We start from the raw sequence: 26,427 nt of genomic DNA, 5'->3' as shown, positions 1-26,427 counted from the left end.
ACAGCAGCGAGCGGTGGAGGGCTGAGGGAGTGGGCGATCAGGACACAAACTGTTTTTCTCCACAAACAGCAGGATGAGATGTGGAGCTGGCAGAGATATGGCATACATACCTCAAGCACAGCCAACACAGCATGCGTCCTCACTTGCTTTGCAAAGTCATAGGCTCTCCACACACACCAACACTTTTTTTCTAAATGCATCTAGCTCATAGCATATGCAAGAAGTAAATAAACTGAGCCAACTGTATGTGAGCAAGCTCATTTGCATGTTAACAACAACAAACGTCCTTTCATTTGTTACATCAGGCTTGTGTTTAAGGGCAGCAAAGGTTCCTCTTACTCAACAACAATTACTCTTAAAGAGTAATCAAACATGGCCTCAATAGCAGCAAACAACAGCAGAACAGTGTTGATGAAGCCAGGTGATAATGTGAGGAGGCAGAGATCATTAGCCTCCATCATCACACTTCATCAGAGGAGAGTGGAGTGAGCCCGCTCTGTTAGCGTAACGAGCTGGAAGTATGAACAAAAGCAGGTGGCTTTATGAGTCAGACAATAAGGCGCTCATAAATGAATATATATCATTTGTTTCCATTTAAGCAGTCAGGCCATTCTTCTCCTTCCTGTACCTCAATAGGAAATCCATCATCAAGGCATTGAAGAGCTGCCATCACACCAAATCAGCTGGCTTTCAATGGAACTTTTCAACACTGGGAATAATTCATCATGATTTGATAAAAGGCTGATGACAACTTGTACAGTGATAAATAGCATTCCCAGTATTCCTATTATGTTGTCCATCCTAGAACCCATAAAACATGGTGTTAATTTGCACCATGCACTACGATAAAGAGACTTATAGCCTCTGGTGCTCAATTATAAGTGACCTTATTAAACTTAATATTTTATGGCATGGTTAATGTCTGTCATCATACTTTAACAGAACAACTTTTATGAGATTATTAGCTTTTAATATAGCTTTTTTACATCTCTTTAAAAGATAGTTTGCCCTTTTTTCTTTTACATAACTACAGTTCTGGTTGGAAAAGTGTGTTATCTGTCTGAAATCTTTGCAACATAACACAGTCAGAAAACCAGGTCTCGCCCAACGTTGTCGATGAAAATAAAGTCACAGGCTAGAAGCTGAAAACAAAGGTGTGGTTTACAACTACATCCACATGACAGCAGCTGTCAATCAAGTAGACTTTGCCAACATCCCAGTCTGTGCAGAAGTGTTCTTGCACAATGCACTGAGAGAAACTTGGCCGCTGTTCGCGCTGTAATCTGTTTTTCCTCTTGAAGAGCTCACAGCAGGACGGCTGCCTATGGAGCAATTAAAGCCTCTTTCTTAATCCAGCCGCCGCTGAAACAACTGGAACTCCTCTTCCTCCTCCTCCACTACCTCCTCCTCCTTCTCCTCCACCACCGCGCTAGACAGCAAGTGCAACAATACTCACCCCCAGTTTCTTACTCCGTATCCTCACGTATCCCTGTTTGACTATGTCGTTGAAGTTGGAAGCCATGGTGAGGGGGAAGCGGGTAGCTTCCTGCCCGAGGGGGGGGACAAATTAAATAAAGTAACCTCTTTTTTGGGCAGCGAAATCTTTTACGTGATGGTCGGTCGGCGTGACATCCAGCAGCAGGAGAGCGAGCGGTGGGCAACCTGCTCCTGTGTCAGCGCTCAGGCTGCCCGGCTTCAGCGGCGCGATCCATCCGGGAGAGGAGGGAGATACCATTCGTCAGCTGATTCACTGGAGCCGGAGAGGAGAGCAGAGAGGAGGAGAGCAGAGGAGAGGCGCGCTTCCTGGACCACACCATCCCCGACAGAGTGAGGGGGGTGGGGGAGAACTGCTGCGGAGGGTGCGATGGGGTGTCTTTCATTCAAGGGGGGATACCTGATATTTTTTTCAATATCAAGCCATCATTTAACACAAAATGCTCTCACTTTGAGAGTTTTCTTTTTTTAATTTCGCCATTGTTATTATTTTAAAATTGACCATGTGATTGGGGTTGCCTTTAGTGGATTAGTCGACATTAGTCGTCTTGGTCGACTGTTTCCTACCTGAGGAATGAGCTTAGTCATGATATCATGGTCACATCTCTGAAGTGAAATAATTGCATATTAAATATGTACTTTGAACTTTAAAGCTGAATTGTGTAACCTTTGAACAAAGAAATACCAAATTCTTCCTCTTGCGGATGAAAAGTTTCATTCGCCAAAATTTAAAAGGATTTTTGATCCTTGGCCTGGCACTCCGACAGTGTCATTGTAATATTTACTTCATTCCTATGTTGTTATGTTTTGAGCTGAAACAATTAGTCAATTAATAGATTAATCAGGCAACAATCCTTTTGATGACTAAAATCATGTGTGAGGAGCTATGAGTGCTCCCCTTGATCGTTTATAACACTACGTGTTTAATAAGACTACTTGTTTAGTGAATTTTGATGTAACTTTTGAAATAACCATTCAGATTCTTTCCCCCAACAATATGTTCAAAGAAATATGCAAATGTACAACAGAGCTTAGTGTTCAGACTAATTTGCAACACACATTGTACCTTGCCTTTTGGTTATTACCTGTCTGAGTATGAATATAATTTCCATATTTTTCACCAGACGGCCTGCTAATAAGGAAATACAATTTGAGATTGCCAGTGCGTGAGCACCATGTTTTGTCATTATTAGGTGGCCTTGAATTGATGTTGTTTGATTTGTTGAATAATAAAAACCAGATAGTCCAGTGCCTTATTAAAGGATCAAATAACATGTATACAACAAAGCAAAGCATACAACCACCGCCTGCAGCTTGTATAATGTAGACACAATGCTGCAGATTGGCAATCAAACAGCTCTGAAAATAAAAGCACAGAAACAAATTTTGATCCCTGCCAAAGCTGTAATCCTGATCGGGATGTAGTGAGAGGCGTAGCTCGGGTTGTGCAAATCGCAGAGTGAAATCCTTGGTATTAAGGAGCAGATGGCTCAGGTATATTGATATGAGGGGCCGCCATTACTTATGTTGATTAAAACGTGGAGAAGAGAGATGGCTTATGTAACAGAGTTATATAAACAACTATATGACTAAGTATTTCACATCCAGAATACGTCTTCACAGATTCCTTTATTTTACACTCTTCAATCTAACAATAAGAAGGTGCCATAGATTAATGTGGCAGCATCAGAAGACAGATTTCCTTTTATAAATGAGGACACAAATATTCCAGCCAGTCTTTTTCAGCTCCTCACAATTATCCCATTGCTCATACTAATTTATTTATTTGTTGTGTTGCGCTGAAAGAAAATGTCCTCTGCTGAGAAAGAGGGGGGGCTTTGTTCAGCACACATAGATGGCTGCCACTTTGAGAAGTGCTTTTCTGTCAAGTGTCAGCTTTTGAGTCCAGAGGTAAAAACTCTGTATTTTCTGTCCCGTTCGTCGCATTCACAAGGGCGCAACGAACATCAAGCTGCCACCCCTCCAACAAACAGCTTGACTTTGATAGTCTTCATGTCTCCCTGGAAGTGTCCTCAAATTTCAGACTTGTCAAAGTTGTTTTGTCTTTATAATCCTCTTTGTACAACATGGCCCCGTTCCATTCCCACTGCCTCGTCATCCTCTCTCTAAGAAAACAATGCTGACAGCAACAATGTCTTTTCACTGCGCTAAGTACTGTGCTCTGGTGACTGTTATTACCAAGAACTGCCCTAGTTTTGGGGAAGTAATTTCCTGCCGTGATACGAGACCAACAAATAGTTTGGTCGGCAGGTATAGAAGAGAGGCTGTCACACAAACCAGCATATGGCCCTGACATACATGAGCGGCTGCCAACAGGGTCAGATGTGTTGAGAGTCGCCCAAGAGCAGAGAGACCTTCATCAAGGTCACGAGCAAAGCAGCCAATATCTGCTGAGCTGTAGAAAACAAACTCTCGTCCAATATGGCAATTTATCAGGTATTGACCTCATAATCATCACCATTTTTCATAGACGTTCCGCATCACGTATCCAAGTCCCTTCACGTCTGCGATGATTAATACTGGGAAGACTGAGCCGCTCACAGAGAAACCACGCCATCCATTAAAGCACTTAAGCCTCCCTAAAAAGTACCCCTGAATTGTTTATTTAGTCCTAGCTGAGGCGGAGGCAAACTTTAGATGGTTTTTGATGGTCTGGTGAAATATTAAAACTGCCTTTGCATTAGATGCTTAGTTTGTCTCAGTGCTATTTGGCGAACATTCAGGAGCACAGCTAAATAATTAACACATCCTAAAAAGATAAGCAGGGGTGAATGAGTGGAAGAGGGGATGAGTGAGTGAGTGAGAGAGAGAGAGAGAGAGAGAGAGAGAGAGAGAGAGAGAGAGAGAGAGAAATGCCTCTCCATGCTTTGTTGTTTGCCAGGTAAGCATTTTCATGTGGGCGGAGGAGAGGAAATAGAGATCACACAGGCAGAGTTATGGTAATGTTGTGCTCCGGGTTCCTGTACTTTTTACAGCACTCCGTATCAGCCTGATGTGTTAATAGGCACAATGGGATTTGGGTTTGATTAAATGTCAATGCCTGGAGGAAAAAAGGCTTGGGTGGAAAGAGAAAAAAAGCCCATTTCTCAGAATAAGAGATGTGGGCTGTTCTGGACTCAGCGGGTCCTTGGCCATCCAAGGAGGACATTGGTTAGTCACACACAATATGGGACACCTAAGGTTGTGTGCAGTCCCAGAGGATCAGGCCATGACATGTTTGTGATTTACTCCATAACAGTTAGAAGTAGAAGTGGTTGGAGGGCCTCTCTGTCCTCCAGAAGGTGAGTTGCGAGAGTGGGCTATTGGGGAGGGTCCTTTTCTTTAATCACAGGCGAGTGTATGAGCAGAGCATAGCAGCCCATTACAAGGGTTCCTGGCATTGCCAAATTAACCAAAAAACGTTATCTGAAGAGCTGAGGAGGAGATTTAATTGGTGGCAGCACGTCTGCTGGTGAAAATTCGTTTGCAAGGTAATCTAGCAGGTATACCTTTCATGACTGTCTGCTTTAGATTCTGGCCATCTTAAACAAGATAAAGTGCACATTTGCATTCAGGGAAGATTTATAATTGTAATTGTAAACGAGCATATGAGTCAGAACTTTAGAAGTTAACTGTGTAGGTACACTAATGATCATTATGGTAATGGAAGGGGACGAATGGTTAGAAGAGTGAGTGAGAGAGGGGGGAGGAGAGCAGGAAAGAGATGCAGACAGATGAGGGTGAAGCAGAGGGGGGAAATATAAAAATAGGAATAGGAGAGGCAAGAGCACAATGAATAGAAAAGGTATGGATCATTCTAGGAAAGGCTATACCTCCTGCCGGTCTGACCCAGTCTTTGTGTCCTAAATTGGGGTCCATCTTGTGTCACAGTGAGGCTGAACCCTGGGCTGGATCTCTGGAGACGTAGCTGTTCTGCTGCTGTAGCATTTCTCACAGAAAAACGACCGGGGGAGGCTGAATCCACAGTTCATCACATTCACCTCGTGGAAGATAGAGGAGTAAACCAGGTGCCTCCTCCCTCCACTCCCACAAGAGTGATGAGACGCCTGTTTTTTTCTTACTCTTCTTCTTCTTCTTCTTTTTTTTTGTTTCATGCTACGCAGCTAATTTGGAGACCAGAGGCTGAGTCCATCAACTTTCCAAGGGGGGGAGTGGCTGGTCTTGGATCACTGGCCAGGTCCTTCATGTGACCATCTCATTAATTTTAATCGTCTTTCATACTCAGAGACACTTGACGTATTAGATCCCAGGATTCATTCATATCAGATCTTTTGGAATTTTCTGATCAATCTTGAAGACTGATGTTTGTTGTAGATGTCCTCATAGTCTTTGTCACCTCGCTGTCTTTATTTCTGTTGCGCCCTCCACTGTGAGGTCAAAGGTCAGGGTGGACGACAGAAGACCGGACATGAAACTAGTAAGGATTCATGCTAAAGGAAACCTCGACAAGGCAGAAGCTAAATGTCAAGAGGGTGTAATCCAGGGCCTGTAGTTTGGAGGACCACCTTACAGCCCCTGATCCTCTAAACACTGTGTAATTATACATTCATCATCTCAGGTGGAGCTGTGTCTCTTTAACTCATCACAACCACACAAAAAAAAAAGAGTAGAGACAGACAAGCGTGACTAATATGTATGCCCTGTAGAGGGCAATATTGCCTGCTGCGTTAGTACTTTGAAAGGACTGCTTAAATGTCTTCATGTATCTACTGTATGATAATGAGATCTCAATACTTGTTCGGGGTGATAAATGGGCAACATATAGGTTGTGTAACAGAAAGTTTATCTTGCGGCACAAAAACAAAAATCAGTCAGTTACAATGCAAGTTATTTGTCATCTTCATTTTAAACCTATACACGCTGCATTACCCCCAAATAGAAACCAAGATGCTTCCTGGTTTGTTGTTGCTTGAAATACAGAAGAAGACATCTGTATCACTGCACATCTTAATATCACAATAGATGCATCAAATGAATTTCTTTGCAAAAGGTGTCTGTCCTGTCCCTCAGCTCAGTTTGAGAGCAGTTTTATCAAGTATGATCAGAGTAGCAAAGGGTCAAATTTGGCAAAAGCTGCACCTCAAGAGCTGCAGGTTATTGGCTTCCTTATTTAATCTGACAGATTTAATATAAAACAGGTGATGCTTGTGCTTTTCTCAATGGCCGCGGCTTGTGGGCCCTTCTTCAAGGATTGGCAGAAGCACATGACTCCAGCGCTCACCGTCCAGGTCGGGACAAAGCTACTCTTTTACCTCCAGGGCCCGGCTTCACAACGGCTCATGTGTGAGCATGGAAAAAGAGTGGAAATCAAACCTCCTCTGTAAATACACGAAAGGTCAGAGATGACGTCAGAGTCCGGGGACAGCCTCCTCCATGATTTTGCGGCCCATCGCCGGCGCCTGATTCGTTGCAGCTCTTTATATTTTGCACTCTGTGCTCCCTGACCATGATCCCAATATAAATATGCCAGTACACCTCTGTCATTGAATTGTGTTTGGTATATCGCCCACTGCTCATAAGTCTGTCTCCTGTACCGTGTGTTGCAGGCAGCTACAAAAGGAATAATTTTTGCTGACTCGTAGAAAAACTTGAAAACAAACTTATTCTGGGATTCCTTTTGATGTAGTTTACTATGAACTGTAGTTTTTTCATTTTTCATTTTTCATGCTGTTCTTTTCTTCCATTACCCATGGGCCCTCCAGGCCTTGGCCCAAAACTCTCCCACTTCCTTTTTCTTGTATTATGACTGACTGCAAAGGAGTGTGTGCGCCCATCTGCCATGCATGGCCTTATTGTTTGGCCATGACCCTCAACTGTACTGTATGTAGCTTTTCAGACTGTTCCTTGTTGTCTTGCCAGGCACCTCATACTCTGTTCCAGTTCTTTCTCAACATTTATTTTCCTTTCCTTTGCAAACAAGTGTTTGTTTTACACGCAGGTCGTCTGATTGCGCCTTGGATAGGCAGGGTTCTTTGAAACTCAATCCATTTCCTCTATTATCCATGGCTTTGTGTGTGAAGACTGATGCCACATTCCTGAGCTATAGTTATTGTTATTATTGTTATCATTAATGCAATCTCAACTGACCCACATCTGGAGGATAAACAGGAAACTTCTGCCCATTTAGACAGCTCTCTTGTGGAAAAGTGCACTGTATAAGTAAGACTTCTATGAAACAATGATCAATTGAAATGTGGTCCAACTTACAATCTTTCAAAGAGGAGATATGAAATGGTTTCTGTAAGAGTCCAGATGATGTGGACTGGTCATTATTTATTCTGAGGGGCAGATCTAACAGCAGTGCAGTCTGGGAGGCAGCCAGCCCCTCCTGGAGAGGTACCGTAAGCACAACTTTCCCCATTCCACAGTGCTTGTTTTAGGAAAGGCTTTTACATGTGGCCCACATCTGCATCCAGAGCATAAAACTGCTTCATTGACACCCGTTTATACAGGAACAAATGTTAGTGTTAGTGTCTTATGTGTGTAAATTGTTGACAATAAATCACCTGATGTGCAGTTGTTTTCCTTGGTAATAAAGAATTTAAGAATATGGCTGTAGTCGTGCCTGTCATGACGGAAGTAAGATGAATGCACGTTCATCCTTGTGTGCATAGAGAGATGCCTGTGTACGAGAGGGAAGACAACAGTGAGAGACAGCCCAACAGCGAGTATGTGAATATGTAGATATTGTGTTTAGCATAATCTGTAAGGAGTAACTTTGCCAGATGTTCTTAATTGGGTTTTCTACTCACTTGAGTATACATGGACAAAACAATCTCGCAAGACCAAAAACTCACATGTTTCTTAATTTTCTAACAAAAAAAGGAACATTTTCCTCATTTTTCCAAAGCCTCGTTTATTTGTGTTGGACTGAAAAAAAGAGGGAGTATTTGATCTGTTAAAACCTCCTGCAATTAACCTGGTAGAACACAGTGGCAAAGTCTGAGCTGCTGACATCGTGTAGCTGCTGCAACCTCAGCCCTCTCCAATGGCACTATTTTGTTCCAGGATTCAATGTGCGCCACTAAGGCTCACATTGCAGATTACACCATAACCATTCACGTGAAGGTAACCATTGGTTTGACAGTATTAGGTCACACTGCTCACACCTCAGAAAGAACTGTCCAATGGGGGAACCATGTAACATATTCCTTTGCATTTTGAGAGGTCTGCATAGAAACACTAGACACAAGATTTTCATCCATTGCTGGCACCTGATTGGCACATCAATATCGACATAAAGTAACTATTTGAATATCTGGTATTCCAGCAGAATTCACCAACTGAATGGACTTGAGCACCAATTTCAATTCATGCTATAAGATTTTCAATTTCAGTCAAGTAGTTGGGTGGGTTGGTCACAGGAGAGCCCGTTGGTAATGAATGGTTATTATAAATCAAATGTCTAAGATTTGTCAGAGGGTTGTTTTAAAAGCACAGAGGCCTAAAATAACTCAATAATTATATGAGTCACCTTGCCACTCAGGAAAAGCTTATTTTTTTCTCCACCAAAGTACCCACTCCATCTTTGCAAAAACACATTCACAGTGTGGCTGTGGACATGTAATATTTTTGGATCATGAGGGGAAAAAACCCACTCCCTGTCAAATTTTATGTTTTGTTCATCTGCCAAAGTAAAGGTTTGACAAGAAGGAACACAGTCATTACCACTGGCAACCATAACTTTTCACCTAGGTGCTGACGGCTTCCCTGACTGCATCACTGCAATCTGATTCCCATCCAACCATAGTAGCACAGGCGGCACAGACATAGCACATAAACAAACAGGTGAGCAAGTGAAAAAATACAATTAAACCCAAATATACAGCCCATGCACACACACACATATATACAGCACAAACAAATGCAGAAGCACATACAAACTCTCTCTCCTTCCCTCTCCTCAGGTGTATATGGTCTCTTTGACACAGTCTGCCAGTCTGCTGCCATGCAGCGCCACATTTAGCTCTGCAAGAAGCGCCAGACTGCAGCTGAGCAGAGCACAGTGAGGAGGTTATTAATGGCCTTCCTTATTTTAAACGACAGTCTGAAAACACTGGTGGCACCATGCAGGCCCTGCTAGCTGCAAGCTTGTCTTTCATCCCATCTGTCTTCACGGCACTGTCTCCTTGGTCCTAATAGGCCTATTGCTGTCGCTCTGCCAGTTTGCTCCTGATGCAGCCTCGTCTGTCTGGTGGGTCACAAATGAAGGCACACAACAATCTATCACCATCAACTCATGTGTTGTTGCTCTTACTTAATTATTTGAAGTTGTGCAGCATTTTGTTTTAACTAGCAGCAGACAACAATGTTATAAGACCGCTCCTGGAAAACTTTATTTAATGACACTTGAATCTGTTGTTTTTATGAACTCTAGATATCAGGAAAAGATGAGAAATTCTGCAGATGGTATCCCAATGTCATGCTCATGAAGGTGTCAGAGAATAAAAACTTCACGCTGTTTTCTCTTGCGTTCACGTTATCTCTCTGCCCTTTCCTCTGTCCCTCCAATCTCTACCTTTCATTCTCCTCCTCATCCTCTTGCCTTTCATTCTTCGGAGCCCCCGAACGCCACCTATCACCACACCCTGCTGTGAATTTTGACACCTGGCTGATGTATGCCTCTCTCTTTTCTCACAGGATCTGGGTGCACATGGACGGCCTATCAATCACTCCGCGGCCCCTTCCCCTGCAGAGCTCAGCCAATCACAAGTGATTGGGTTTAATCTAACATGATGTGTCACGGTGTAAATGCATGAATGTGTGAGCAAGCAAGTGCACGCATATTTGAACATGATGTTGTTTTTCATGCAGAGTGTGTGTTTGTAGGCAACTGCACGGCCTGAATGAGGTAATAGAAGTCAACAGTTATCTCCCTTTTCCCATGGTTCACGACCAATAAGTTGTTTTCCATACTGTGTGAGGGTCAGTACAGGGGTGAAACTGTTTGATGAGTAGAATATTTCATTTTTGCAAGCCAACACAAGAACAGGTGAATTAAATTGTTTTAAATGTCCAGAATGGTTGTAATTAACAAATGTATCTTGGGCTGTGTTGCAACTACTGTTTTGTCACTACAATATTTGGTCCACATAGGCTTATTTATTTTCATTTTGTTGGTACTTTATACTCTGTCTGTATTTTTGAATATGTATTGTTTTATTTTGTATGTAGCCTACTTTTGAAGGTATAATTACTTTTTGAGGACTTAAAGAATGAAGTATGGAAGCTTTATACTACATTGGAATGGTGCCACTTTGTTGTGTTGTGATTGGTAGGTCTACTTATCTTTTGAATCAAACTTTTTAACTCAGGAATGTAAAAAAAAACTGTAAGATACTGTAATGTTAGTAATTAAAGTAAATATGACAAATGGTAAATGCTATTTTGATGTGTGTGTGTGTGTGTGTGTGTGTGTGTGTGTTTGTGTGTTTGTATGCGCACACACGCACGTAGGCCTACTTCATGCCACCCCTGCATAAGTTTGTGCCCAAGTCAAAAAAGTCTGGACACGCCACTGGGTCAGTGTGCATGCAGCATGTACTCTCCCACATGTGCAATTAAATCTGCTAATGCAGATAGATCTGCGATTACTATTACCACACATACACAGTAAAACAGAGAGTTCCTTTAACAAGATTGCATTTATATCGAGTCACATCGGTGTCACAGAGCCAGTGGCTGTATATTCAACCCATCATGTTTTAGATTTACTAGCACTTGTCTGGGGAATAACAAAGACTGGCAGTTTGAGTCACAACCTATTGCAGCCTCTAGACAGCATAACACTCTCGGACATGGATATGGTGGAACCCATTACAGATTGGTCATTTCGCTCCATTGCTGCTCAGAAGCAAATGAGGAGTGACGACTTTGCTCCCTGGTGACAGACCCAGAGAGGAAAGCGGGGACATACAAAATCAAACACTTCCGCTATCCATGGTTTGAATGAATAATTGGTGTGGGTATTGGGGAGGGGCGTGTCACATCCTGAGAGACTTTCTCGTCACTAGCGCAGGCTTCTCCCTCGAGTGCAGCAATGGATCTGGAAGTCTGGGGGATTGGGTTCAGTCTTCATCCCACAAAACCTACCACTTCAGTGACTCCCTGAGGTACTTTGATCTTTGGTGTTTTGGTTCTGCATGCTTATCCACTGAGTTAGAACAAATATGAAATTACTCATTGCTGATAAGGTTTTAGAGCAGATTGTCAGCTTTAAAATGAGGGTATTATGGCCCATATCAGGTGAACTGTTCAAGGACCGCTGACGGCCTTCTGTGGACATGGTTTCCGAGTTTCCTAGTGGCAATATTTGATCATTTTAAAATATGTTATGTGCAGCTTTTTCATTTGTAGACTATTCAGAGAACATTTCCTGTCAAAGTCTGCAACTTCAAAATACTCATCCCAGATATATCTTTGACTATGCTTGAGGCAGCGTGGCGTTTGAGGCTGGGATAAATCAGCACAAGTAAACATGTGATCATGTTACTTACAAGAAATGTTCATAAATATGAATAAAGCACCACCCTATCACCACAGCCAACACAGATTTACAGCAGGAAGTCCAATACTAACACAAGTTTGAAGACGGCATTTGTCAATTTCTAGCTAGATTTTACATCTCATGGAATTGCTGTTTTTGGGGCAGTGGCTCAAAAGCAGATACTGTTGTATTTTCAAATATTTATTGTAATATAGCATCATGGATGTTTTAGTTTTAAAGGCAAGTTGAATTGCAATACATTAGATGTTGATTATGATAATAAACCCAATAATAATAATGTAATAAACTGTATGCAGTTTTTAAGTGTAGAAAGACCAAATATAATAGTGCCTTTGGAAAAAGCATCTAAGAAATATCACATTGACTTTGAGTGAGAGAGAACTGGTGGTTGTGATATTTTATTGCAAAATGGACTTTTCCTAACAACCTGAGGTAGGAAAATATATATAATGCACAAAGAAACAGTGACAGAAATACAATGAATTACCCACTATATTGATTGCAGCTTGAAAGAAAGCTGAGAGCTGGTAAAAATGAACAAATATATCTGTTGACCATTCCCCTGCATACTGTACGAAATAGTCGTTGCATAGTATTGTTTCAGTTTATCAATGTCAAAGGGAGATGAATAGATATGACCTGAAAACATCTCTGGGGTAGCGACATTGCAGTAAAATGCGACGCATGATGAAGTCAGACACATAGGTTTTGTTCAGCGAATGACAACTCTGAGGGATGAGTGTACTTCCCGACCTGCAGGGAGTTTTAACTAAACCACATTATTTGGAAAAATAAGTGAACAAACAAACAAAACCCATCACACTGGAAATTACAATAACAATACAAAAAAACACATAGCAGCATCCTTTATAAATCATATTGATAAAAAGCATAATCATATAAAAATAAATGCGTGACAATTTGTTCCCCAATCATTAAACAAGTACAAAATATGACAAGAAACCTCTCCACAGCACCAGTAAAAATGTGCCAGACTTAATGCAATAAAAATGATATTCATTCTTAAGTGCCATTATAATGTTACATCATAGGATTTTTATAATCAGTATTCATACACAGCTATGTGTTAAAAAAGGCAAGGTAATGGCACAAAGACAAAACAAGTGTAATACTATTAACAAATATGTACAACAAAATATTTACAGTTCATAAAATTTCCTGCTGAAGATGTCGAAATGAAAACTCCATGCACTGAGCACTGACAGTTTCTCACTGTGTATGAGTCAAGTTTTTGTTGCTGGGTTTACGCTGTCATGGAGACGACCTCTAACCCCTGGAGTGTAGCAAAAGCTAGAAACATTTCAGTCATTGAGTTTGACAACAGGGCTTGATTACCGCCTATTCAACAGCCCAAGTGCGCTTTCTGTTTGGTGAAGCCGCCCTCTGGGGCACTCAAATCACAGCGAACACCCGGAACGCCTTCCCTCCAGGAGGGTTTTGAAGGCTGCAGGGAAGAGAGAAAAAAGAGGGAGAGTCAGTCTGGGTGCGGCATGTGTCAGACACAGAGCATGTCCCAGCCTTTTTGCAGAGAGGCGTGGATGACATACACACACAAACAGATAGACTTGAGGTTTTTACGGAGAAATGTCCACGTCAGAGTGTTGTCTGACACTCTGATGACAGATAGGACACAAACAGATAGAGGTTGAAGCTCCCTGAAAAAACAGATAAACCACCCATTTTTACACAAACACGGGGGACTTCATGTGTTAATCCAACAAAGACAGACATGTTGTGAAGTTGAAGGACACAGATAAATGATGGGCAGATACTAACAGACGTCAGGCATCTCAGCAGAGTTACAAAGATAAATGTGGTGCAGAGAGACAGGGGAAGAGAGGGAGAGGGCAGAAAGAGAGAGGGAAGGCCATACAATAAATGAGACTGTGAGTTAGTCCTCTTCACAGGTCAGGTTAACAATAGCCATTCTGCAGAACAACAGAACAATCCAAAGTTGGAGCAATTTAATATCTCTAAAAAACTAGAGCAGACCATACAGTATGTGGGTCACTTTAAACAGAGACTGGTACAGACTTGTAACCTTAATGCTTTTGTAAAGTGGTACAGCATGAATTTGACACATGCTCTGATATAATTAGCCTGAGCAAAGTATTTTCCTAGGCAATCACAAGCTTCCGTCTTTGTTAACAGTTAATTGCTATTCCCTTTCAGTCACTTTGGACTCATTATGTAGGAAGACCATGACAAACATCTACCTGACAGTGAGAATTATAGGCCCTCTAGTCTTTGCCCCACTAAAGTCGTCACTAAAATCGTGGCTCATAAGTTTAATTCCATCCTGCCAGAAACAATTCTCACAGACCAAAAGGATTAATTAAACAGCAGGTTGTTCAACATCAGAAAGAGGCATTGGACATTATCAATATGTCTCCTAATTCAAAAAGTTCTTGATGCAGAAGAGCTGTAAGACCTCCTAGAGAGGTGCCTTTTTACACTCTGCATAGATTTGAATTGGGTAGGTGTTTTTATTGCCTTAAGCTTCTTAACATTCCAATAGCCACCGTACAAACCAATGATGTCTCATGTTTCTTATTCTGTGTTTGTGGCTGGTGCCAAACAGGGTTGTCTACTTTCACCCCTCCTCTTCGGAGTGGAAATGGTAAAATGGTGGGCCGATATAAGCAAAAATATACGTCTATGCAGACGATGAAGTGCTATTTCAGGAGTATTGGGTTTACATGCAAGTATTCTCAGCATCTTACTGTAAATTATCTACATCCTAACTAGGCAATGCTCAGACTATAATGTCCATGCAAAAAAAGATGTCCCTATTCTGCGTGACCTGATTTTCACTTCTATGCACTTCTCCACCATGTTTGGAGACAGTAGTAGGAGACTGATTTGGAATTAAGAATGGGAAGAGGTCTTACGAGGTCTTATACAGAATCCATTCCTTCTTCACAACCTTATCCAGCTTAAGTTTATCCACCATATTGGTTGGACTAAGCTACAAGTGTCTAAAATGTAACCTTATATGGATCCTCTTTGTGTTAGATGCCCTCTTCCTCAATGCATATGGTTTGGCTTTTCACTGCTTTGCATTCTTGTTTGTTTTTTTTGTTTTTTTTATTTAACTTCGCCACTATATTTAACTTAAGAATCTTGTCTGCTGATTGCCCTTTTTGACTCACTACCAAAACATCCTTCCCAGAACTACATTAAGATGCACTCATCTTCTCTACACTAATTGCCAAGCAATTAATTATTTTAAACTAGACACATGCTCCTCACCCTCCCATGCGCACTGCATGAGAGATGTAACAAACTGCCTGCATCTTGAAAAGATTAGGTCCACATGGGAGGGCAGAGTGGATAGATTTCTCTCTACCTGAGAGCCATTGATTTCTCATTCCTCCTCTCTGAGCCCCAGCAAATTAACCCCTTCACTTTCCAACCAAGTTGTAAGACAGAATGCTGATTGGACAAGTAATCTCCCGAAACATTTAATTCCATGACAGTGTGCTAGACACCTCTGATGGGTTTTTACACTTTTACTGAAATTGAGATTGGATACTTTTGTGGTATTTTTTATAGAATTGTTGTTTCTATCAATAAAAGGTACCACTATCTTTATGTCTGTTTCACTTGGCAAAGGTCATAGGTTTTACTGTAAATGTGATTTTTTTTTTGGCACAATTGTCCCTGAAAGTTAAAAATGAAAAATGCATGCATTTTCCCAAAAATAGCACATGGCAATTTGAACACTTGTAAAAGCCACTTAGGTTAGCTCCCATACCTCTCTGAGAAAATGCCATTTTGGTATGAAGCAATGTAGTGTTTCCGCTTGTCCACTGGCATCACATCGATGTAACCACCCGCATCATTCCTGATTACTCCCGCGTGGACCGCTGCTCGGCATATACTGGACTTCTACACAGGTAAGCAAGAGCGAAGGTAACGTAAGAAATGCTGAATTATTTTAGTCTCTAAATTCATAAAAAAAACACTGAATCTGGTGGTGAATCGATTTTTAACACATTCAGCTTCAAAGAGAGGGACTTACATCAGAGTATATTCTGGTACCGATAACTCTGGATATGTGAGGATTCTCTTCTAAACAATTAATCGGGCAGTATAACCTAAAAGGACAACAGTTAGAAATGATTAATGACTTGATGAGGCTGGAGAGCTAAATTTATGAAAAAGACTGTCATGCAGGCTCACATAAAGTCAGGTTCATACCTTGGACAATGTTTTGCAGGCTTTTGGTATGGACACAGCTGTGCAACTGTGGTTTCACATGTGATGACTTTGACTACAAGAAATAAATAGGGTGAATGTCAACAAACACAGTTGCAGCACAGCTTATAATGAGTAATCCAACATAAAATGTGACATATCTGTAATTGCAGTGTCAAATTATTGTTAGACTAACCTGCCACTCTAGAAACAGTGAAGGAATTAGCACTTTGATATTTTCTGTCGAGAGGAAACACACAAGATGAGACATGAGACTACATGATTGTCTTTAATTGTGAGTATATTTTACCAATCTTGCTACCAAATATCATCAGCAGAAATTCATGGTGATGTTGTTTCTAATATTGTCTCACCCTACAGACTGGACTCCGTTCTTGTTGGATTTGATGAAAAAATCCTTTCTGCCTTGTCTTGTTACATCCATCCATCCTCCATCATTATCTATGACACCAGCGTGTAGACCAGCTCTGCACACACTGGATTGCTGCAAATAGAAAATTTCATTTACAACATAATTTACACTGAAGGTCTTTTGCTGACACAGTTGTAAGCAAGTAGCACTACAGTGTCTTGCTCAAGGACACTTTGACAGCTGTTAATTGGCACAATATTGACCAATGTAGGAAATCAACCCACTCAGTCAGACTACATAATTTGGATTACTCAGCCTGAGGATTTATACATTAATTTGTATGCTCACCATTTCATAGTATACTGTCCCAACTACTTTTCCGGTAGCATCTAGGCAGCCAGCTGGACACTCATATCTGCAGATTAATATAGGAAAAATAAGGTGAAATGTACTGTATACTCCATTTTGTGTTGTTGTTGTTGTTGTTTTTATTATATTTCATCTTAACTGTACCTGTTACATGGTGTTCCTTTACACTGATCTCGAAGCTTAGTGTCACAGGTCACAAGTTGAGCTGAAAAGCAGAAACATAAAGGCCTTTCAGAGCTCGCACAGGAACCAACATGTATGCATCGGCTGCTCTGATGCAGACGACTTGTTTCTAAAAGCCGTGGTTGAGTGAAAGCCAGTGAAGACTATTGTTGTGATGCTTCAAGGACCATAGCGAAGAATTCCCGCAACAAGGTTCAGGGTGGTCAGCAATACCAGAGGAAGTGTCTCAGCTTACAAGCACAGGCCCCTTGCACTGCAGAGAGGAAGCCATTTAAAAACCACAGCGAGCCCCTCTCACCCTCAACCCCTCTCAGCTGGCCAAAAGCAAACACACACTCAGGGGATCGTGCTAAAATAGACCTCCCCTCCCTGCGCCAAAGAGTGACTTGCAATATTAACTACACTTCAGAAACTGTCAGGGTTAATCAGGGAGATGACAGATAAAGGCTACAGAACATCAAGGCAATTTAAGATAAATTGCAAGAAAAACATTTCCGGTCAAGGCCTATTTCTTGCACTTGTTATCCATTATTGTTTGTTCAACACTAAGCAGGCAGCTGCTCACGAATTCTCTGGTTTTGACCTAATTTTTAAAAACAAAGTTTCTTTTTTCCGTCAGGTAAAGTCCTATACGTCTTGCCACACAGTGCACCTCCCAGCCCTAAACCAGATCCTACACCCCCCATTTTGAGATGAAACTGGATCCAGAATAAACAGTTAAATGGCAGCTTACACATCTGCTGTGTGTTGACCACTTCATTCTTCTGCAGGTCCTCTGTGGGGGGCTTGGTGGGGGCTGGGGCGGGGAGACTGGGAGGCTCAGGCTTGGAGGCTCTAGGCCGGGGCTTCTGTGGAGTACGGGGGGCCTCCGGCTCAATGAAGTTGTTTTCTTCCGTTTCCTCTTGTGGAGGGCTTGAGCTGTCATCTTCAAGTAAAGTCACAAAAACAGGGTATCGTAAGCACATTTTTCCTCAGGCTTTCTAACTCTTGTCCTTCTCTATTTCCCCCATACATACCTTTGTAGCAGAGGTTGTCCTTGCAGCCTCCTCCATAGCTGGGAGGACAGGCAGAGCACGGGGTGCCATGTTTGTAAGGCGAATGGCCCCACCAGTTTCCCCTGTTGAAGTCATATAACAAGCATGACTTATTGAACAAAACACATGCTACTAGCAAAACTGATAACCCATATTGCTTTCCAAACCCTTCGTGAGTGACACTTCTGCAAAATTCTCCATCAAATGAAATTGTCTCATCAAAATGACACAAGAGCACATTTACAATTCGTGTCCTCTTGCAGCCTGTATATCAGTCATGCAGCTGTCAACAAACATCACTAAAAATGAGCTTACTTTGGTGAATAGTTGCAGACAAGATAGACAGCTTTGGCCCAAATCTGTCCCCACACATTCATGTTGTAACACATGTTGATGGCACAGCCAATCCGACTGCTGGTGGCCCAAACCAGCTGCAAGAGAATGACAAGACAGGCCATGAAAAACTGATTATAAAGTCTTAAATCACTAAAGTAGTAAGTCTTCAAAATCCTGTAAATGAAATGGTATGATCTGGTACAGCTACCTGTGTATAATGAGTACAAACTGGGCCGGAGCATCTGAAGGGGCAATAGGGGTTACACTCCTGAGGGTAAGGAAAGGAGTAGTCTTTCACTTCATCATACCAGGCCTGCACATGGAACGTGGGTGGACGATACCTGGAGAGATGAGTAAGCATACCTATGATGAGAATGTTCCAAACATTTCTACTGTCTTGTGTCTCTGTTGGTGTAGGATTTGGTATTATGCATCAAAGCTGTTCTCTGCTTCCTGTCCTCTTTTAAGAACTATATGCATAATATACATGATACCCAAGCAGGAGGTGACCTTTAGGTGTTGAATAATTGCTGTTTTATTTGTGCAAAACAAAGCAACTCTTGTCAACGTAAATGGTTAATTAACATTCACATGTATCCTTTCCAAAACCACCAAGTTTATAAAAATGTTCTTCAAAATGAGATACAGGTTCCAGCAAAAAGAGATAACATACTGCAAGCATGTAATAACTTCAAAATATGGTCTGACAAGGTACACTAACTGACACTGCACACCAACCTGCTTATCATAAGGCTACCAAACCAAGAAATCAATTGTTTATATATATGTATGAAAAAAAGGAATTTACACTGTACTCGGCTATACAACAAACATATGTAGGTAGCATCTGTAGGTACCCATTAGTAACCACAGCAACGTAAACACATCTGTTGAGACTGCCATTAAGCTTCTAGCTGGCAATCAAATATTTGTGCTCCCTCAATAAATTGCAGTAACCAAGAATGGACACTGATTTGGCACCAGGTGTGGCTAGTTAATCTGAGTCAAATGGACATCTTGACTGCGGAGTGATGTGATTAGATGTGGAACAAGAGTCTCTTATGTGAAGCAGTGCTGTTTTCAGATGCTCTACGGGGGACTGAGTGAACAAACGAACAAACAAATGAGCACATGTAACAGAGTCTGTATTTCACTTGTGATATATCCAGTATTTTCCAACTTTTCTCAAAGTTTTGAGAAATATTAGATACTTTTCCCTCTTTGGGAAAATGTTTTTTTTATGTAAATAATGATCTGAAAAGTCACTAAAGCTGTCAAATAAACGTAAAGGAGGAGTAAAAAGTGCAATATTTACCTCTGAAATCTTGTAGAGTAGTATAAATTAGCATAAAATGGAAATACTCAAGTAAAGTACAAGTACCTCAAAATTTTTCTTAAGTACAATAAATGTACTTAGCTACTTTCCTGCATAGCATACAATAAAAGGCAGCACAGAATTGGACACAAGCCTCCTGTCAATCATCCCTCCACCAAACACAACGCAACGCAGAGTCAAGGGGTTGCTTGGTGTCTGTCATCACGTTACACACACACAGTTGCTGACTCATAAAGACCTTAAATGCAGAAACCGAGTGTACTGAATCATTGTTTACCTTCCCCAATGTGCTCCCAGGTTCTGTCCGATCTGCGGCAGTAAACTGGCAGGACCGTGCTCCCACAGACAGGTCTCTGCCCACTCCTCTGCTGTACGCTCCAACTCTGTGTCCCACACCTGCACACAGGAGAGGAAATGGGAAAACAGTATGAAGTCGTTATTATATTTTATAAGAAGTGGAAATAAACCGATCCAGTGCAAGACAAAGTTGATTATATCGTCACTAATGGGCTATAAGATATTGCAATGTCAGGTCATAGAACGACTAGTGAGTAACTGGAGATATTCACTGCCTTACAGGGTTTATTCAGCTGTCAATGATGTGATGTGGCATTCAAACACATACTGAACAAGGATTACTTATCATATGCTATGAGACGTAATAGGGACTAGGAGCACCTATGGCTAAGTAAGTGCACTAATCTCCAAACTGAATGTTCTATATTGATGTGTTGCTGCTGCTGTATAAAGAGCTTTTAGACTTTCTCATTGCTGCTCAGCTGACTTTCCCCAGACGGGTTTTCCCGTAGGATCGGGTGTTATTCCAAAAATGCAAAAGCTGTTTTTCCTTAAGTAATACCTTCCATATGTCTCTGGTGAGATGTCTGGGTGCAAGCTTTTGTTTCACTTTACCTCTCTCTGAATTGCCCTCTCAGTTAAGTTTGGCTCTGGTTGGATACAAAGGGATCATATTCCCATTCTGGGGTTTTCTGGGAATGCAAAGAGTGTCCTTCCTCTCTGCTGACCTACATTCTACCATAAAAACTGTTAGAATAACACCAGCTGTAGTTCCTCCGAAGGACACTGTATGTTCCTTAAATTGCACACCTTCACCTTTGCGGTACATCTAATGTAACAGGTTTCATTCATTTAGTTTAGTTAGTCATTTAGTTTACACGTGACGCGTGTGTGTGTGTGTGTGTGTGTGTGTGCATAAATGTGTGTTTGTGTGTGTGTGGGGCACATGCATTAGTGTATCAGCGGAGGTGTCATAAGTTTTCACATTTCACACATTGGGCCCTGGAAGTCATAGCTTACCCTCACTGAAATCTCATCCAATAACAGACACTATAATAACTCCCCCACTTCCACCACCTTCCTCCTCCATCGTCCGTCACCCACTTGCAGTCCCACCAGAAACAACTGCTGTTCTCTACATTATTCCCGAAACACACACCTACCTAACTACAGGATGTCTGGCAGCGCTGCAAATTAACTCTTAGCAGTTTCTTCAGCGCTTTCTGGGAATCCTGTTGGCTGTTGAGAGGATGTATTTGTTTAAATCATCAACACCAAGGTAATATTGGCTGATTCTGCTGTGATTGCGCAGTGTGTTAATATCAGATGTCAACACAAAGCCTTGTAGAAATGTTACATAACCGGCATATATAAATATAGAACAAATAAACTGTTGGAGGTGTGGAGTATATTGTACATTCATCTCTACACCTGCAAAGGAGCGTATCAGCGTTACAGCAACCTCATCTGTAGCTGCCTGTGGTCTGTCTTGCACAATAAGGCCAAATGAAAACAGGAATGAGAATTTGTTTACGTGAAACTCTATCTCTGCTCAGAAATGACCTCTGTTGGCAGCGCACTGAAAATAAATGTCAGTATGTCAGTATTGTCATATCTGTCTTGTGATCCTGTTTTGCCACTATGATAGCTTCTGATGCTGAAACAGAAACACTGAAGAGATTTAAGCCTGGTCATCATCAGTAGTGGAAGAATGCAGAAGGGGAAGTTCAGTTATAACCTTGATTTCTATCCATGTCATTTTCCCCTTCGATTTTCTCGACAAGTGACCTCCTTGCACGAAAAAATAATCAATGTTTACACTGATAAGCAGAAACACATTGCATTGAGCTGTGGTAACTGCCAAATGATCTGCAAACCACAGCACATAGGACGTTCTGTACATGAGCAGGGTCGACACAATATTTTTCACCATTAATGAATGGTTATGGGTCGGAAAACATTTAGCTGTGACCACAACTACAGTAGGTTTCAAGCCAAAAATGACCAAAATCCTGGCTACAGGCTACTGGTGTCTTGGAGGGGAATGTGGCTGATTATGGTTTCTATCACAAAGACGTGATTCGTTATGCTCTTGAAGCATGTCTTAAATAATGATAAATACAAGCGGCACCCTTCCAGCTGAGGAACTCATTCTCTCGTCGTCAAACCGGCAGAGGAAGCAGGCTCAGAAAGTGTCGACCGAGACACATATTTTTCATCTGTTGAATCTGGTACAGAGTGCAGCCGGCTTGTCAAGCTGCTGTTGTTTGCACAATTAGCCCAGCAGGGGAGGCCTCATAACCAGGACACCCCCGCCCCCACCCTGGTCGCACTTTTGCTGGGGCCTGTAAAAAAAACACCTCCCCTGCTTCAGCTCTGTGTGCACTGTGCATTGTGTACTTCGCTTAACACTTCATTTGCGGCCAATGCTTTTTTTCTCTCTCTCTCTTTTCCTTGGTCATCTGGTTGCATTCCAAAGGAGGCAGAGGTGTACTTCCTTTGCAAGTTTGGGTTTCCCAGTCATAATCAATGTTGCATGCAGAGAAATACTAAAAAAGCAGGGGAAAGATATGGGAATTGGAGAAAGTGAAGTTGAGAAAAAAGTAGTTACATAAGATAACTGACAGAGAATAGAGGAGAAGAGGCTAGGTAAGTCATTTTCCCCACATTTTATTGATCAATAAGGGTGGTTGGTGCTTCTCACGTTGGCAAGTCAAGAACCTGGTGCTGGACAGTAGCAGCAGAAAAATCATTAACAGACCAAAGGAGCTGCAGTTGCAGTACAGCAATCACGGCAGTGAAAAAACAAGGTATGACTTTGTATTGCTACAAAGGATGACTTTTGAGTCTCCCCACAAAGAAGCAGAACTGTAAGATACAGATTTACTCTATGGCAAATGAGCATGTTCTTGGTATACCTTCACTCCTGGAACCAGAAGGTGTTTTCCAAGAGCAAAGGACAAGTAGCTAAAGAGTCAAGCCTCAGGTTGACAGGATCGTCCTCTTGGGCACAAAACTTCAAGTTTAACAGATAGGAATTAGAATTTGCTAATTTGATCTACACGTGTTTTGCGTCTCTGCAAATTGTTATGACTATGTTTCCTTAAGTATTTGTGGAAGGTGCTATTGCGAGTCATTCATTGTAAGTGCATTTAGAGCAAGAGCTATGTTTACATTCTTGGCATTACATCAAGCAGGTTCAGTGTGGGCACTGGACTCCCACAAGGGTACGCCGTGTTGCCTCTCCTGTTTGTCATATTCAGGATACAGGACACAGCTGGTGCCAGTGAGGCCTGGAGAGTGTCCAGATTGTGACATTACAGTGGCATCTTTGCTCTTTTGAAATAATGTTGTCCTTTTGGCTTCACTGGAGCGTGACCTTGGATGCGGACTGGAGCTACAGTAAGTGATTTGGGAGGACCAACATTTTTTCATACTACGGCATTCAGCTGCTGTTTTTTATGTCTAGAGAAGCCAGTGGACTTCCCTTCCCTTTGGAGGTTTTCTGGGCGTGACCAACTGACCAGGCCCGGGGGAAAACCCAGGGCACACTGGAGAGATTCAATCTCCCAGCTGACCTGTGATCTCCAAGGTAATCGGCAGGAAAAGTTGCAGAATGTTGCTGGGATTAAAGACGTTTGGACTGCTCTGCTTAATCTTTCTCCACTGGAGTCTGATAATGACTGTGTAAATTAATGTATTTGGCAATTTTATTAATCTTTTTCCAAACATTGAAGCTGTGTAAATACTGTTTCACGTGCTTGTCCACATCACCATAATTAAACAAATGGGGGTAAAGTTAGTTTGAGGCAAATGTATTAGTCTAGACGTTAATTATTGTCTGATTGGACAGCCACATTATCCAAAAATGAATTCAAATGGCCGACGCTTGCAGCACAAGTCTGACTCATCCTGAACAGAAAAAATGTTGATACAGCTTTATCTTAAACCACTAACATCGCCACCACCTCAGACCTGAGTGCAGCCCAGCAAAGCCAAGTTACACATCAAGGCAGGTGGGGCCCTTTCTCCCAAGATGCCATCTGTTTGTCTTGCAGCGCTTCAAACACTGACACTTCTCTGTTTATACCTGTGGGTCAACATTTGAGTGAGAGGCAGAACTGCTGTCCCCCTACTGAAGGTGCATTGAAGCTTTGTGGATCGCTACGGAGTGTGAATACTTATCCGGGGAATTTTTGGGGCCTCTGTGTTGGATAATGACAGAATGGGAACGGAGCCACAGGGATAAGGGAGAGGGAGGCAGAGAGAGAGAGAGAGGGCAAGAAAAGGAAACAGATGAAGGGGGAGGAGAGAGGGGGATTTGAATTGATGTTATCTCCGAGTCTCTGTGATGATTGCCACAGAGGGTCAGCCGGGTTATGGTTTAATACAATCGCAGACAATAACAGAGCTGATGGGCAAATGGCTATGTTTGTGCGCAAGGATATTTCAGTAAGTGTGTGTGTGCATCTGCATGAATGAGTGTGTAGGGAGAGCAGGGGAGCATGTCTATGAAGTCTTCCAGTACAGTGAAGCTGTGAGGTTTCTGAAAGGTGACAGCAGTTCAACACAGACAGAAGGAAAATCTGAGAAATATGGAGCCTCTTTCAAAATAAAAGCACAGAAAAATCACTGAAAATCCACTTTACATGTGACCTGAACGGTTTCTTGCCTGGAAAATATTGACATCCACAGAACTGCAAATAAGATTTCAGCGCGTGTCCTTACAAGTGATTGTCTCTTTTTACTGTGTGCCCTTTCCAAATGTCTCCATCTTTCTTTTCTCATTTCCTCTTGCCTTACTCGTATTCAACCTCCTCATCTTCTTTTCAATTACTTTGACACCTCTTTTGATATTTTCTGTCACTCATTGCCTTTCCTTTCTATTTGCAAATCTTCTTCACTTCATTTTTATACTTATATTTTTATTTACCTACTTTATTCCTTGCCAGCTTTCACTCTCTTTCTCTCACCTCACGTCCTCTTGTTGCATGCCTCTCCATATTTCACCCCTGGGTGCCCCTGGAGCTAAAAAAACCAGCCAACTGTAACAGGAGACAGTAGAAAGGAGCTGCGCGCTGCTGGCTCAGCATTTCTTCACTAGAGTGTGCCTCGACCAGAAGCCTGCCAGGCAGAGTGGTGCTTTCACACACATATGTACATGTGCGCATACACACACACACACACACACACACGGGGTCTTCAAGTCCAACCTCTCAATTATACAATTACACAGTCCAGAAATTGCCCCCAGCAGGAACTGTTTATTTGCCTTTACCACAGAATAATACTGCCTTTTGTTCTGCAGCTCTTTAAGTGGAGATGAAAGGATGATAAAACCTCATTACCTTCTGCACACTGTATTGATTTTTAACCTCCAAAGTGCTGTTGGTGGCAATGCACTGTGGCGGTCAAGCAGTACGCAACACTAGACATGTAGAGTATTTGGAAAAGTTCCAGATCTGTGGAGCACAGACTTTCAGAAGGTGTGGTGGGCCTGTGTGTGTATGTGTGTGTTTAGTGGGGGGTAGACAGCTGGTAAAACAAGGCCTGGTGCCGTGCTCTGATTCTAATTGCACTGTGAAAAGTGATCTGGCGCTGTACATGCACGTGATGGCCAAAGGATAAAGTCAAACAAATCTCTTAGCACGAGTAAAAAAAAACGCAGTAGTAATGTGATCATTGGCAAGTTGGTGGAATTCTTCTCTTCTGGCAAAACAATCAAAGTCACATGGGTACAGACGTGTGTGTGTGTGTGTTTGGGGGGGGGGGGGGCTCATGTGTGAAGGTGCTTAGATGCTGGCATGGTGCTTGTGTGCGAACGAAGTGGGACAAGTGCCAGCCGGTCTGGTGACTGGGTCACTTCACTAAGTTATATGGTCTGCAGGTGTACAAGACTCTTAGGGAGTTTAGAATGGGGTCAAAGCGTTTTAACACATATAAACTGCATGAAGTATATAAATGAAATTCTTCTGGGAATCCTCCATCCACCTACCATGTACTCCATGTTGGAAGCAGGGGGGTAAACCTGGCCTCTGAGCTTGTTGTGAAGGTCCAGGATGAGCTGAGCGTCACTGTCGGTAATGGCCCTCTTCCCCCTCTGCTTGGCCTCCCACCAGTCCCCCTCCTCGTCCAGATACTTGTCCAGAATCTGCTCCCAGCCTGTTGAGTTGGGAAGCATAACCATGGAATTGGTCGTCTGGAGCAGCAGGAGCAGGGACACGCCCCTCAGCCAGTGCAGAGATACGCGCCTCAT

At 42.2% G+C, this 26,427-nt stretch overlaps 2 protein-coding genes across 6 annotated transcripts in view; both read right to left on the bottom strand.

Moving 5' to 3' along the window:
• dok6 (docking protein 6) overlaps window positions 1-1,533 on the bottom strand; it is a 38,536-nt gene extending 37,003 nt beyond the window's left edge. Inside the window, exon 1 of the mRNA XM_070928376.1 lies at window positions 1,457-1,533. Within this exon, the coding sequence (XP_070784477.1) occupies window positions 1,457-1,522 (66 nt within the window). The 5' untranslated portion in view covers window positions 1,523-1,533. The remainder of the gene's footprint in view (window positions 1-1,456) is intronic.
• An 11,768-nt stretch (window positions 1,534-13,301) lies between these two features.
• crispld1a (cysteine-rich secretory protein LCCL domain containing 1a) lies at window positions 13,302-26,427 on the bottom strand. 5 transcript variants are annotated; one of them, XM_070927985.1, is made up of 15 exons: window positions 26,167-26,427; window positions 20,152-20,270; window positions 18,747-18,879; window positions 18,518-18,633; window positions 18,181-18,285; window positions 18,035-18,086; window positions 17,902-17,992; window positions 17,130-17,190; window positions 16,965-17,031; window positions 16,618-16,748; window positions 16,440-16,483; window positions 16,247-16,319; window positions 16,068-16,143; window positions 15,801-15,934; window positions 13,302-13,487 (listed from the first exon to the last, which is right to left on the bottom strand). In XM_070927985.1, the coding sequence occupies exons 1-15, from the start codon at window positions 26,425-26,427 to the stop codon at window positions 13,436-13,438; spliced, it is 1,515 nt and encodes a 504-aa protein (XP_070784086.1). In that variant the 3' UTR covers window positions 13,302-13,435. The 5 variants fall into 5 exon arrangements, with proteins under 5 accessions (XP_070784086.1, XP_070784084.1, XP_070784083.1 ...); XM_070927983.1 differs by having other exon boundaries at window positions 17,902-18,086; XM_070927982.1 differs by having other exon boundaries at window positions 17,902-18,099; window positions 18,185-18,285.

The sequence above is a fragment of the Enoplosus armatus genome, chromosome 21 (genome assembly GCF_043641665.1).
Source record: "Enoplosus armatus isolate fEnoArm2 chromosome 21, fEnoArm2.hap1, whole genome shotgun sequence".
Lineage (NCBI taxonomy): Eukaryota > Metazoa > Chordata > Actinopteri > Centrarchiformes > Enoplosidae > Enoplosus > Enoplosus armatus.
Note: the sequence above shows the minus strand (reverse complement) of the source record. Positions and strands in the feature narration are given on the sequence as shown.

Excerpts from the sequence above, each read along its gene's own strand:
- crispld1a (XM_070927982.1), bottom strand. The coding sequence starts at position 26,427 with ATGAGGCGCGTATCTCTGCACTGGCTGAGGGGCGTGTCCCTGCTCCTG. Across the intron at positions 20,271-26,166 it reads CTTCCAACATGGAGTACATG|GTGTGGGACACAGAGTTGGA; the intron begins GTAGGTGGATGG and ends TCCTGTGTGCAG. Across the intron at positions 16,320-16,439 it reads CACTGTTTCTAGAGTGGCAG|TCAAAGTCATCACATGTGAA; the intron begins GTTAGTCTAACA and ends TATTTCTTGTAG.